At 46.8% G+C, this 13,626-nt stretch overlaps 2 protein-coding genes across 4 annotated transcripts; both read right to left on the reverse strand.

The window, feature by feature from the left end:
• Positions 1 to 5,997: 5,997 nt before the first annotated feature.
• LOC131208937 (heterogeneous nuclear ribonucleoprotein H3) lies at positions 5,998 to 11,080 on the reverse strand. 3 transcript variants are annotated; one of them, XM_058201883.1, is made up of 6 exons: positions 10,943 to 11,080; positions 9,990 to 10,428; positions 9,375 to 9,519; positions 8,125 to 8,267; positions 7,811 to 8,041; positions 5,998 to 7,720 (listed from the first exon to the last, which is right to left on the reverse strand). In XM_058201883.1, the coding sequence occupies exons 2-6, from the start codon at positions 10,384 to 10,386 to the stop codon at positions 6,936 to 6,938; spliced, it is 1,701 nt and encodes a 566-aa protein (XP_058057866.1). In that variant the 5' UTR covers positions 10,387 to 10,428; positions 10,943 to 11,080; the 3' UTR covers positions 5,998 to 6,935. The 3 variants fall into 3 exon arrangements, with proteins under 3 accessions (XP_058057866.1, XP_058057865.1, XP_058057864.1); XM_058201882.1 differs by having other exon boundaries at positions 5,998 to 7,717; positions 9,990 to 10,462; XM_058201881.1 differs by having other exon boundaries at positions 9,990 to 10,462.
• Positions 11,081 to 11,331: 251 nt separating this feature from the next.
• Positions 11,332 to 12,103, reverse strand: LOC131210392 (small ribosomal subunit protein mS23). Its single transcript, XM_058203633.1, has 3 exons — positions 11,973 to 12,103; positions 11,754 to 11,915; positions 11,332 to 11,686 (listed from the first exon to the last, which is right to left on the reverse strand). The coding sequence occupies exons 1-3, from the start codon at positions 12,014 to 12,016 to the stop codon at positions 11,392 to 11,394; spliced, it is 501 nt and encodes a 166-aa protein (XP_058059616.1). The 5' UTR covers positions 12,017 to 12,103; the 3' UTR covers positions 11,332 to 11,391.
• Positions 12,104 to 13,626: the final 1,523 nt, after the last annotated feature.

The following is a 13,626-nucleotide window of genomic DNA, read 5'->3' on the forward strand; positions in this document are numbered from 1 at the left end:
GAGAGAGAGAGAGAGAGAGAGAGAGAGAGAGAGAGAGAGAGAGAGAGGATGGCCAAGGAACGGGTTGCGGGGACGATTTTAATTCCCAATGGACGCGAAACGCTCGGGGGCAATCGGTTGACAGATAAGATACCGAGAGCGCCGGGCCGTGTGTCCGCCCCGTTTGATCAGCTTTAATCGTCGCTGTTTACTACTATTGGAGAAGCAGCGTTACTCGTTGCATTATTATTCACTTGCACCATTTGGTCCACACGATTTGCCGACATCGATCGATGCCGATCGTGGATGCAACTTACACAACACACCGCTGCCCCGGTTCACCGGTTCGGGATGACGTCCTTGGCATTGACGAGGCGGCCACTGGCTACCTGGCAATCCAACGCCGAGAACGCGAAGAGATAAGCAAACCAATCAATCACAGAACGTCACAAAAACGCACACACCACTTTTGATTGGCCGAGCCACGGTCGGTAGCGACCGATAACCTAGATACCACGTGCAAACGTCGAACGTCTTTCTCCAGTGCCCGTGTTGCGATTCGACACTTTCTCTCCCTGTTGATGGCCGCAAACCGCGTCACGATCGAAAGAAACCGTGATCGCTAGCGGGCCGATCGCACACCCGCTGGAAAACCCGGAAACCGGAACGAACGGGGCGAACCTTTCGGAGGGCAGACTTCTTCTCCAGTCAGCTGTGCGGAGCGCACTGCGTCAACGCCTCGCGATCGACGACTGACGGACTGGCTGCGCCCCGAGAGTGACTGACGGAGTGCGGGCTGATTCTGTCTGTTTACATCGGACACACAGACCGCACCCCGCAGACCTGCTCCGATCGGCAAGTGTTCGCGAAACGCCGAGAGGACGCCCCAGTCGCCGCCGTCAACACGAGATACGGTCATCGGGCAGACCTCGTGGCGTGTGATTAACACATTTTAACGACAAACATTAGACGGACACTGGGACTGCAGCGACCAGCAGACCACCACCACAATCACCGCCGAGTGGCGTGTGGCCAGACTAGGCGATCGTCCACAACTTTCGGTGGCCGTTTGTTTTTTGTTGCAACTATTGTCAACAACCGATCCGGACTATCAGGGCTTATCTCGGGCGGCCATCGATTACTTCATGACTTTTCGGAACATTAACACAGTTCCTCATGATGACTTCGGCGATGACTTCGGGTATTGCTGAGGCCACACCAGGGCCGAAGGATCATGCAGCGGTACTCAGCTGCATACGCTGTGATAAGAGGGCGAGAGACGTGACGACCTTATCACAGGCCATGCGTGTGGCTCTCGCGCGCCACACGCAGCAGTAACCGAGCGGCATCTTCGGTCGACGAACGATCGCAACCCTCGGCTAGAGTCGAGGTGATTCACTCTAGGTTACAGATAGGTTAGAGATTGGGAGCTGCGAAGGAAAACCTCTCGATCGCACCTCGACTACTGCCGGCGCCCGCTGGTGATATGGTCGGACGAGGGATTTATGCTAATTGGTCTCAGGTCTGGCCGTTTGCGGAATCTTCAACGCTTAGGTGAGTCCCACAAATGGGACGGTGAAACTGATAGACACAATGAACCACTCGTTAACTGTTGCGCCGCTATTCTTTATGGCAGCGAAGATACGACCATTTGCCATTCGGTTGGTTACAGGTGGGCAATTGCATGGCCTGAGCAAGCGGGAGGGTGGAAAATAATCTTGCCATTGAAACGGGACAACATGCCCACAGAATGGAAGTCCGCATGGAAAGCAATGGCACTTCCCAAACGGTGGAAAAATAAACAGCATAATTCTTCCTTTTGTAATTCGTCGAACTGCAACTACATAACATGTGATTTAAAGCACTGCTAATTGTTCATCTTCTTGGAACCACACGTTTCGTCGCATGAAAACATTGGAACGGATTTAGTTTTCCACTCGCTAGATAAAGGTAGGGTGCCCACGTAAATATTCTGTCAAGTAGTAAAAAAACGTAAGGAATAGAAAAATGAGAAATATTAATAAAAGATAAAAGAACGATAATTTAGAATCAATCAATTAATCTTGAATTAACGGATTAGGAAAAAAATAAAAATGTACGCCATAACCAGTACCACTGATGGTTTTTATTCCTTAAGAGAATTTGTTGCGATGTCCTGAGAACGAACCTCTCGATCGCACCTCGATCAGTGCTCGCCGGCGATATGGACGGGGTCGGGCTTTGCGCTAATTGCTTCAGGAGTGACAGATTACGGAATCTCCAACTTGCAGACGGGCACCAAACAGATGCGTCTGACAAATGAGGTGGTGAGACCGATAGACACAATGAACCCCGCTCGTTCACTGTTGTCGCTATTCTTTATGGCACCGAATATACTGCTTTATGATATTTCGGTGTGCCATTCTGGGGGTTACAGGAAGGCAATTCCATGATGTAAGCAAACGCGAGACTGGAAAATAATCTTGCCTTTGAAGCGAAACAACATGCCCGCAGGATGGAACTCCACATCCAAAGCAATGCTACGTCTTCCCAAACGGTGGACAAACAAACAGGACAATCCCGTCGGTGATATGTTGAAGTGTAAGTAAACAACATGTAATTCAAATGTATGCATATTGTTTGGGGCCTCATCTTCTCGAAAACACACGTTTCGTGCAGGGTAACTTGAGAACCGTTTTGTTTTTCCATTCAATAGATAAGGATCGTTTAAATATTCTGTCAAATATTAACAGAATAAAAAAATGACAGAAAAGAAGTAAAGGAAAGACAAAACGAAATAATTCAACAATTTTTAAAAAAATACAACGATTAACCATATAACGGTTCTTTTGGAATTGGTTTAAGCAAAACATAAACACCAACACCACCACACGTATTCTTCAGGCGATTTCGCAGTCATTATGCGTAGTTTGTTGTCCGTTCTTGCTATCAGCTGGTTCGTCCTTAGGCACGAACCGGTTCCCGCCCAGAACACGTGGGTGGGAAGGTCATAGTAAATGTTCGCACAGTGTAAAATGTGCGTCACATCATCCAGGGCGATCGAGACAAAAACATCCGGAATGAACCGGTTTCGCTCAAACTGCCGATAGCCGGTTATTTCTCGAATCCGCACGTAAATAATCAGAATCCCTGTCAGATAATCAGGTACATATTACCACTTATTCGACCCACCAACGGGTTTGCCAATCACGCGATCAAAGAAAGGTTTTGTCATGCTACGGTCGGCCATTCGACATCGCTAATAACCTCCAGCAGATATGTTTGTGTTTCCTTGTCTCGTCGCGACGCTTATTTTTTGGCCCAGCAACAAAAGCATACTTGATACGAATTGTCTCACAAAAGCTTGAAAATTTGCATATAAAGGTGTTGGGAGAACTGACACGTTATATCTCATCTTAGATTTGCTGCTACAAATATGAAGACGCATCTCGGCAGAACAATCAGTTGTTTCAAAACGGCCGATGCGGCGGAAGCAGGAGAAATTCTCTTTCACTGTGCCAATAACATTGGAAACTTTTAAAACATGTTTCATATGCTAATGTTTCAATATGTCGTCAACGAACGAACTGGCTCGGCGAACGTGGACCATTCGCATGAGAATTTAACAATGGTGATGTGATTGATGAAAAGTGTTAATTCTATTGCGTTGTCTCCGTGATTAACATATTTTGTTTACCAAAAGACAGGTTCGGAATCCATTCATTATCTGAATCATCTGCTATCGATCGATATGAACAAAACACAATGCAATTCCTTCCATTACATAAAACAAATCACTAGCAAGGTCGTGTTTATGTGTAATTATAGTAATTACTTTTATTATTCATTTGCTACCATTTAATGGAAACGATAATTGGCCAGATAAACGGTATGCGAAAGGCACAGCAAGAAGATATCGACTAATGATGATCGATAACATCGAGCCGTTAAGATAGCAATCATTAAAAACCGTGGCACAGTGTGGCAGCTTCACCGCTCTATTAAATGCTAATCAATCCTCGCATTTCTTCTGCGGCACGGATTGAGTTTTCAGTTAAAAAAATGAAATGTTCAAAATGAAAAACGACCCGTTCGCACAAACGGTATAGCTTTAGCGCATCTTGAAGCAACTGGCGCACGGTATTTGGTCTTCCCGACTACCGCCGATTAATGGACTGCAAGTGGGTAAGGGAAAAGTGTAACAGAACACCTTGAAAACAGTGACACGACCGACTTCTGGTCGTCGCCGGATCGGTGCACCGCAACACTCCAGACCCGGGAGCCAAACTGAGCAAGGTGACGCAATGACGTGCGGTACGAACGCCCTCAAGTGTCGCGAAATGCATCGGCAGAGACCGCACGTGGAAGCTTTGGCCACCACGGGGTGGGGTCTGGAATGTGCTGACGCGTGCAGGGAGCCGTTGTTCCAGTGCACCTTCAATCACACCGCGCTATGCTGCGAACGGAAAATGAAGTTCAGTGTCACGCCGTGCCGCGAACCGATATCTAATTGCAGTGCCTCCCCTTACAGCCGTCAGCGGCCCCGTCACGCGGAGTGCGCCGCGTAAATGGCTCACGCCAATGGTCGATAGACTGCTGTCCTTCTTTCGCTGCCGGCCGTGGCCGCTTGCAGTGACCGTAGTGCAAGGGTTGCGCGACTGGCGAGCTTTGGTTCCGCTACCGACAGCTGATCGCAGCGCAAAAGTAGAACGCTAAGCCGTTTGGCAGAACGTCTCAGAATACGCCGTTATCATCGCTCGATCGTTAGCCAGCAGCCGTCGATCTTTGGTCTGGGTGCACTGAGCGCTCCTAGCTGGAAATATCCCATCCCCTGACGCGGTAAATTTTTTAAAGTTACATTAGAACAAGACCTTACCAAACGACGCGTACGCGTCAGCAGCAGAAGAAAACTTTGTTCGAATAATCTAAACGGACGCCCGACGCTGAGCAGTGGCCGTAGGGCAGGGATTTTTCAAAGCATCACTTCTCACGATTTAATCACACAGCACAGCACCTTTACACACTGCGATCATAGCGTACAATGAAATATTATTCCGATAGTGCAGAGGAGTCATAAGACCCCGATGACCAGTTTCGTTAAGTGAATAGCGATGAAACCTCTCGAATCCTGACTGCGAGCGTGAGAACCCCTTAGTCCGTCGTCTGGATGTGAAACACGCAAGGTGGCGAAGGCGCTTGACTCACTGTCTAACCAAATTGATCAACGATCGCGACGAACCGATCGGAACGAAATGCAGCCGATGACTGATATTAAAGCCGTACCGAACCCGGCTATAGCATGAACGCTTGAGAACGATCGATCGCGGCCGGCGGCTCGCGTTTCCAATCGTCTTCTTTCCGTGAGCCCGGTTCGCGAAACGGCGTGCGAAGGAAGCGAAAGCGACGCTCAACCTGAGCCACCACCCTATTTTTTGGGCGAATTCAAGAACGTACGGTGGGCACGGAGAGACGGACTGATGAACGGGCGATGACGTTTCTCTTCTACCGGGCTGCCGGTGAACGGGGAAGAAGACCGCAATCGAAACCGAAAAGAAACACATAAAAGAGGGCCCGCAAAGATTTACCCTCCGCGGCGATAGAGAACCAAAGAAAACGAAAAGAAAACTCGCGGCTTCTGGGCGATCTTCTCACCCGTTATCCGGTACTTTCGCGGGGAGAGTGAACTGACAGGTTATGACAACATCAATTTGTCCGTAAGTTCGCTGTACGAATAGCATCGAGATATGCATTTTAATGTAAATACCGGCCGCGCATTATGCGTCGTCGGCCCGACGATGGCCCAACGATTCAACCTGTCTGCGTTGTCTGTCCGACCTTCCTGAGGTATTGAAGGCATCTTTTCACTTACTCGTTGAATGATGCCGCTATCCTTATGGAGCGGTTCCATTGATGGCAAACGGAAGCCTAAAATCGACAAATAAGTACAGTCCAGACTTTCAGTAGAAATTAGAAATTAGTACTGCGGCCGAAATTTCTTTCTGCGGATCGCGCACAAAACCTTCGTCAGGGTATAGAGGTTGCGTGTCAGTTTATTTTGTTCGTAATTCTCTCTTCGTTCGCTTGCAATACTTCTATGCTGGACTCACTCGAACGAGACCGTCTCTCGGTGATACCATACGAGTGTGGTCTCACCATTCCTCGCGCCATACCAACATCTTAAAATAATGGACGATAAAGTGTTTAAACATCGAAAATGAAAAGAGGAAAAACCATGATTACACCAGTACTCCTCACATTAGCTAATTTGTGTAGTTTGTTTGGGTTAAGTGTTTCCCCCGTACCACATACCTTGCTGCCAAGTGGAGCCGCAGCTTTCCACTTGTAGCAGGAGTAAATCATTTCATTATAATTAATGAGTTGCCTTATCTGGTGTATCTTCCATGTCCTGTTGCTTGTTAAGCTCCTTAAGAACTATTTACCTTATTTCATCCATCATTGCCCATCGACATTCCACTACACCTCTCTTGCTGACCAAATGCCATGCGTAAGCCATGATCAACACCCTGGGGTTACAACATTAAACTAGCTGCTATCATTATTCAGTGTTAATACAAAGTTTCATTTGATTTCATTCAATCGATCCGATTCGATGTGAAGGGTTGCAAAAATAGTATATCTTTTCATTCGGATTATCCTGCCAGTTGAGCCGTGTCCGTGATGCTACAGGCGATACCGTCAACATTCACATCACCGCCCTTGGATTGCCCGGTTTTGAAGGTTTTCATTTTCTAAATTTATGCCCACGTCGCAGTTTGTAGATTGTGGGAGACAACGTTGTAGAGATTGAAACATAAATTTGCAAAGTGCTCTAAAAGTTATTATGTATGTCCGTAGTCCAAACTAAAACAAATAATATGGGTAATTTTTTGCGTGTCGTGGAACGAGAAAACACAATGAACGAGAGTTTATGTAGTTAAAATAATGTTACATCTCACATGTCAATCGCACCATTCCCCTTAGTTAAAGTACTTCTTGGGGAAATTTCCGATGCCACCGCCACCACCCATACTGCCACCGCCCATCGTGCCAAAGTTACGCTGGCCAGCAAACAGTTCGATGTAACGCGAGCCCATCTTTTCCTTGTCCTTGCGCATCGCTTTGATTGCCTCCTCTTTCGTTTCGAAATACGCATCGCCCTCCCCGGACGGGCGTTTGCGGGTGTTCATCTGTACCACGCACTTCACCGGTCTGAGCGGCATGAAGAAATCGTAAATGTCCTGCTCATCGCAGCTAAACGGCATGCCGCGCAAGTGGACGCAGTACAAATTCGGTTCATCACTGGCAAAATCGTTTCCGGCGTAGTTGTTCATTGAACCGTAACCGCCACCGCCGCCGCCGCCACCCATGGCGCTGCTCGAGCCATACCCATAGTTGCTATTGTTGTACGTGCCGCCCATGCTTCCGCCGAGACTGGTGCCGCCTCCTGCCATACCGGCCATGCTACCACTGCTGCCACCTCCAGACGAATAGCTACTATAGTTGGTGTTGTTGCTGGACATTGGTCCCGACGAGCGGTACCCGCCACCGCCACCGCCACCACCACCGCTACGGTCCATGCCCATAATGGATTGCATGTCACCTCCACCAGAGTTTACGCCAACACCGCTACCGTATCCAGTACCACCGCCGCCGGTTCCAGCGTTGTAGTTGTTGAGGCCAACACTGGTTCCGCCACTGTTCATGGCGGTTGACGGGCTGGCTCCGCGAGCTGAGCCGTAGTTGGTACTGCCCCCTCGCTCTACTTGCAATGTAAAAGAAAACAAAGACGGAACAATTAAATCTCCTCTCGTCCGAGCGAGTTTCACCACTTCCTTGCCGTAGAACTACTTACTTAGCTGGTCTTGCAATAGACGCAGGATGTCGATGCTACCAATATTGTTGCCCAGTCCCGAACTGGAGCCGCCATTGTTGTTCGACGAGTACATCTGGCTCATGTTGTTCGAACCGTTGTTCGAGTTTGCACCGTAGCTATTGCCACCATTGCCATAGCCTCCATCGGAACGGTCATTCCAACCACCGCCCATACCAGTACCGCTACCTCCCATCGATACATCAGAATAGTCTAATGTGGATGGCAACGAAGCAGAAAATGAGATACAGTCCACGTAATGTCGAATGCATGTCCTGGCAATGGATTAAACTTACTCTGACCGTAGCCCCCTCCTTGCTCGTTGTCCATGTATCCTTGACCCGAATTACGATCGGTGCGACCGAACGGTGCCATGCGTCTCACGCGTTTCTCGGCGCGCCTCAGTTCACGCGTGTTGCTGCGGAACATCTCAATGTATCTACAAGATGGCACGACGGTTCGAGGACATGGCGCAGCGAAAGAAAACGAAAAGAAAGTACCGAATCAAATAAGATTGGATTACATGTTGCGTTAAAGAGATTGGTTATAGCGCAAGTAAACGCATTTTCCCGTTTAAGTTCTGCAGAAAATTTGTTTCCTTCTTTTCTCGTTCAGATGCCCAGTTCGGCTATTTGCATTAAGTTGTAGTGGTGAATGCGAGCAAGCTGCCTTTTTGGATGCTGGTGGCACAATATGTAACACGTATAAGTTCTACGGATTGCCGGTTTATACTTTAAATTAGACCGTATTGATTTGGGGCATGCAAAATGCTACGTTTACTTTCGATTAGTGAGGCACATTATTATGTAGAACAACATCTATAGTAATGGGCTGTAATTTGGAACCGACAAACCGTTTCTATTGACATAAAAATTAATATCATGTTGCTTCAAGTACCCGCATTTGATAATGATGTAAAGAAGTGCCCCTTGCCTTGTTGGCTTTCAACGGTCATTCCAATGGTTCCACCGTCAGCTGATGCCCACTTTTGACACCCAACGCACACGCATTAATAAATCGCCTCCCGGAAATGAACAACAAAACCAAAGAGACCCAGAGGACAACAGTTTCATTTTGAAATGCATTCTTCTCAAGCTGTGCGGTGTATTAAGAACGATTGTCAGTGAACGTATACTAAAATGTTTGGCATAGTACATCTTTAAGGTACACGATCAATTCCTCGATTATCAAGAGAGAGACAGAAAGAAAAACAATATGTGCTTCAATGCGTTCCTGTAGGCAATTAAGCTTCTTGTGCGCTTCGTATTAGGAAAATAGGCAGGAAAAGAGTTAAACACTTTGCTACAGTTCGGAAAGTAGAGATTGGCAATATTTCCACCATGATTGGGTTTTGATGATAAACGGAAAGAAAATTACTGCTTAAGAAAGAATCCAAACATCACCACCAGGTCGCTTGTTTGCTGAAAAACGTGTGTATTAATTGCTCTCGGTATAGCATCTTTGAACGAACATTTTTTTCGATTCAATTTGAATTGTGGTTTTGTTTTGTTTCGTTTGATAAAATAAAATGAACGTTACCACCCACCTGTTCCCAATCTTCTCTTTATGCTTGCCCATGGCCGCTTCAGCATCGGCCTCCGATGCAAACTCTACTATCGCCTCCCCAGATGCCCGTCCCAGGTTGTCCAGTAGCAAAAGAATCCCATCATATCCATTTTTAATCGTCAACCCTGCGGGAGTGTGGTTAGTTTTCCGTTGATTTTGTATTCTCTGGTGCATAAGATCGTTATGATTCGTTTGTTTTGTGGGACAGGGGAAGGCGGTAAAAGGGATGGAACCGGAAAAGGATGAGGTTGTTGCAACCGCTAGGAGCGGTTGGTGGTTGGTGAAATGTACGTATGGACGATGGAAGATCACTGCAGAAGTCGTATTCCCGTCGGTCGGCAGACCGTTGCCCATGTTCACAACGCTCCCGCAGGAGGCGGATGATACTTCGCAAGACTACCCCACACCCATGCACCCATCTGCGCCCGTTTGGATTGGTGTCGCCCCTCATAGGCGGCAAGATGGGTAGTACAGGTAGTTAGGGGCTGGGCGTCCAGGAGTGCTGGGACTGTAGGTTCGGATACCATCCATCCGTACCGTCCGACGAACAACAGTGGGGGAGAAAAGGACTCGGGGCTGGAGGGTTGATACTTACCATTGAAGAATTGCTTAATTTCGCCCTTCGTGCTCGACCAGGGTAAACCGCGCAGCTTCACCACCGGTCCGCCGTCCTCGCCATCGTCCACCTCCTGCAGGGACATTTCGTACTGCTCTTCGGTGGCATTAAAGATCTCGATGTACCGGTGGCCGATCGACTGCTTGTTGCGCGAAAACGCTCGGCTGCGATCTTCCAACGAGGCCACCCGAATGTACGCGTCTCCCGTTTGACGCTTGGTCTGCGGGTTCATGCCGATGTGCACGAGCTGGATGTCGACGCCGTGCAGAAAGTCGCGTATCTCCTCCTCAGTGATGCTCCACGGAAGGCCACGGAGCCGCAGATACACCGAGCCATCCTCGTTTACGACGGGATTTTGCTTCGGCTCAAAGCCCATGCTGCCACTTTCGCCTTCGCTATAATTGCTGTTATCCTGTTGCTGTAGATTATCGATATCCGTCATTTTTTGTTTTCTGTGTGTGTGAATCATAAACAAGAAACATTGAGACGAAAAGAGAAAACAACACCAAATAAGACGCCTTCCGCCGGAGCGGACAACGCAAAACAAAACAACAAAATTACATCAGCGCTGTAGACGGTCAGTAACGATAGCAATGGATAGCTGTGAAACTCCTGCAGGTAGAAAACACGTCGGCGTGAAAGAGAGAGAAATACACAAGCCAAGCTCGGGGGTTCTATTTTTTACAGCAGACGCCATATTGGCGTACGGCGGTGCCTGGCATCATGTAAACTTTATCGGAGGAAACATCGCTCCCAACATTCAACACACGTTGCAAAACATCATTTTTCCGTAGAACAATCGTTACAGCACGGAACTAAAGTACGTTTAGGCGGCTAAACGATGTAAAATGCCGCTTAGAACAACAGGCGTTCGTACGACAAGCTTCACACGGTCCACAGGATGGCGGAATATATTCAACGCGAAAACTCACCGCTGTTTGTTTTTTCACAACCGATACGATGTATTTCCGATGTGCAACACTGTTATGAAACGTTTTGCAGGATTTTGAACAAGTTTTAAGGATAAAACATTTACTACAATTCAGCTTTCAGCGCACTTTCACTCGCCTTCCCGGTTCTTCCTCCACAAGAAGTGCAAAAAAGTGACGTTGCTCGTCTCGCTATCCCTCAGGCTAGAGCGTTTCTACGATTGCCACAGTTGACAGGTGGACCCCATGAGCTAGCAGACAAAACGAAAGGCTGGCGAACAAAATGTTTTATTTTGTTTATATAGGAAAATATTTACTAAGGTAGATGGTATCGCAAGGTGGATAAAATGTAACTTCTTTTTATGTCATAAATTGATCGTACCGCAGCAAAATACTATAGCTTTCGTAACTTTGTTTATTACTGTTGCATTCTTTCTGCTATACAAACATAACTAATCGTTAAATATATCCTGCAATTTTACAGTTTTTCCCGTGTCTACGTTTGCGTTGGATGATTTCACTGGCTGTGAAATAACTGCTGGCTCATCGGCTACTGATTTTTTCTCTCGTTGTAGACGCAATTTATCTTCCAGCAGATCTAATGCTGTCTCATACACTTTATCCTCATCTAAAGCACCTTGCGTAGACAAGTTTTGATATAACTCGATAAATTGCTGCGTCGCAGTAGGGTTTTTGAAGTCCGACAAGTTCACCGCATAGGTAATCTTGTTTGATTTGTGGAATTTGCTGTGAATATTGAAAACTTTCAGTCCAGACGATCAGGGAAGTGTTCACACTGAAAAGTGCTGCTTACGCTCGAATTTTATCTTCTTCGTAAAATATCCGTCGTATTGGTACATTTGGTGCAGGACGATCGTAGCGTGGCTCGTCTTTCGGCGGAAATGCCATCACGATATCGTACCATAGTGGACGCTCATCAAACTTCATTGCACCGGATTTAAGCAACCCTTGTGTTCTACAAAAGATGCGCAAACATTAAAAAACGGAATGAAATATGAAAATGATGCATTACCGAGTTATGATGGTTCCAATCTTTTCCAATCGGCTATTCGCCATCCTATTTGTACTAAAGCGTATTGAATATATTAAAAAGCGAGAACCACACAAATGTTTAATCGAACCGGCGGGAGATGTTATGAAACAATAACACGCTGAACAGCGGAATGTTTTTCTCATTGAGAACTGTCACAAGCATAATATCAACTGTGGTTTGGAAGTGTTGCCAGCAAGTCATTATGCTGTGTGTTTTTAAAATATAATGAAAATAGATTAAATTAAATTAAATTTTCTGAAAACGCTATGAAACCAGTAAAATCAGACACATATATGAAGAAACACTCATTTTAATGGCAAATGACTTGAATGATTTTCAATGTGTTACTACAGATTATCTTTGTGTAAAATAAATAAATTTAGCTTCAAGAATAGACGGAAATTTATTGCTAGGAAGAGAGTTAGCAAAACAGTAGCAAACTTAGAATTAATTTAAAATTAGACCAACATCTGACTTCAAGACCGGACTTTAAAAACGACCTGGTCCTGAAAAAGATAGCCGACTTCTGTGCCGAGTGTGCAATCCTGAGATGTGTAAGATAATGGAGGCAAAATGTTACCCAGTACTGCGTAGAACTCCACATTCATTGATCCAAGCACTCAAAATCGTTACTAGATACAGTTACAGTGTAATGACCAGAGCGTGTCACCGAATGAGATCGCCGAAAAAAAAATCGAAAATTGACTTGTGCATTTTCGGGGTATTTCCGGCCGATCTGCAGACGGTGTACTGCCAAGTAGATTCTTGATGGCACGCGTGACTGAGACAGAATGACCCCACTACTATCCGTACGTGCGGGTGGCAATGACTTCATTCATGGATCGGAAGCGACCCATGAACGATGGACACGCTGAGCTCGGCTCAGCGGCTCTCCGCTCGTATCCTGACTCCTGGCGAACGAAATCCGCTCACCACCAGTTGATTCATTAGTGCGTGCGTTTCCTTACACTTGTCTCACGCGAATGTGCTCTTCGAGCGCGCCAATCACTCTCACTCTCGCCTCGGTGCACAATCTCTTCAGCCAACGGCTTCCTTTAGTAGATTTCTAGTGGCCCCGTAGCTTCAGTTCGTTTACGGCACCCATCGGTAGTAGTCGCGTTCCGCTGTTCCCTGGTCGGTGGCTCCGACTTGACGCGGCATCTTTAAAGTTGTGCGAAAAATATTGTTCACTTCTCAGATTGGTCCGTGACCGTGCCAGTGCCGTTGGTGCCATGTGCTGTAATCGGACGGAAGTACACAGTGAACCGAAGTGGAGCGAGTCGTGAAATGTGACACTCTTGGTAGTAGCGAGCGTAGATCGGTTGGTGTGTTTCGGTTGAAGCAGCGTGCGAACGAAACCGATATTTGTTAGGATTAGTGGATTTAGTCAATATCCGTTTTTATTATTTTATTATCTCTAGCGTTTTGCTTATTTTATTTTCTCTCGGGTACTCGGGTCCAGGCAGCTTGTAGTACAAATGGGTGGCAAGTGAGAAACGACTTTCACGGCCGGTGGGATTATCGCCAAAATTTATTCACCGTCCAAAGCGTCCCACGATGATCGAGAGAGGTGCTGCGCGGAAAAGTTCAGTTCGGTAGAATAGTGGCGCAGTTCTGGACCGAAAACCGACAG

This window comes from Anopheles bellator, chromosome 2 (assembly GCF_943735745.2).
Source record: "Anopheles bellator chromosome 2, idAnoBellAS_SP24_06.2, whole genome shotgun sequence".
NCBI lineage: Eukaryota > Metazoa > Arthropoda > Insecta > Diptera > Culicidae > Anopheles > Anopheles bellator.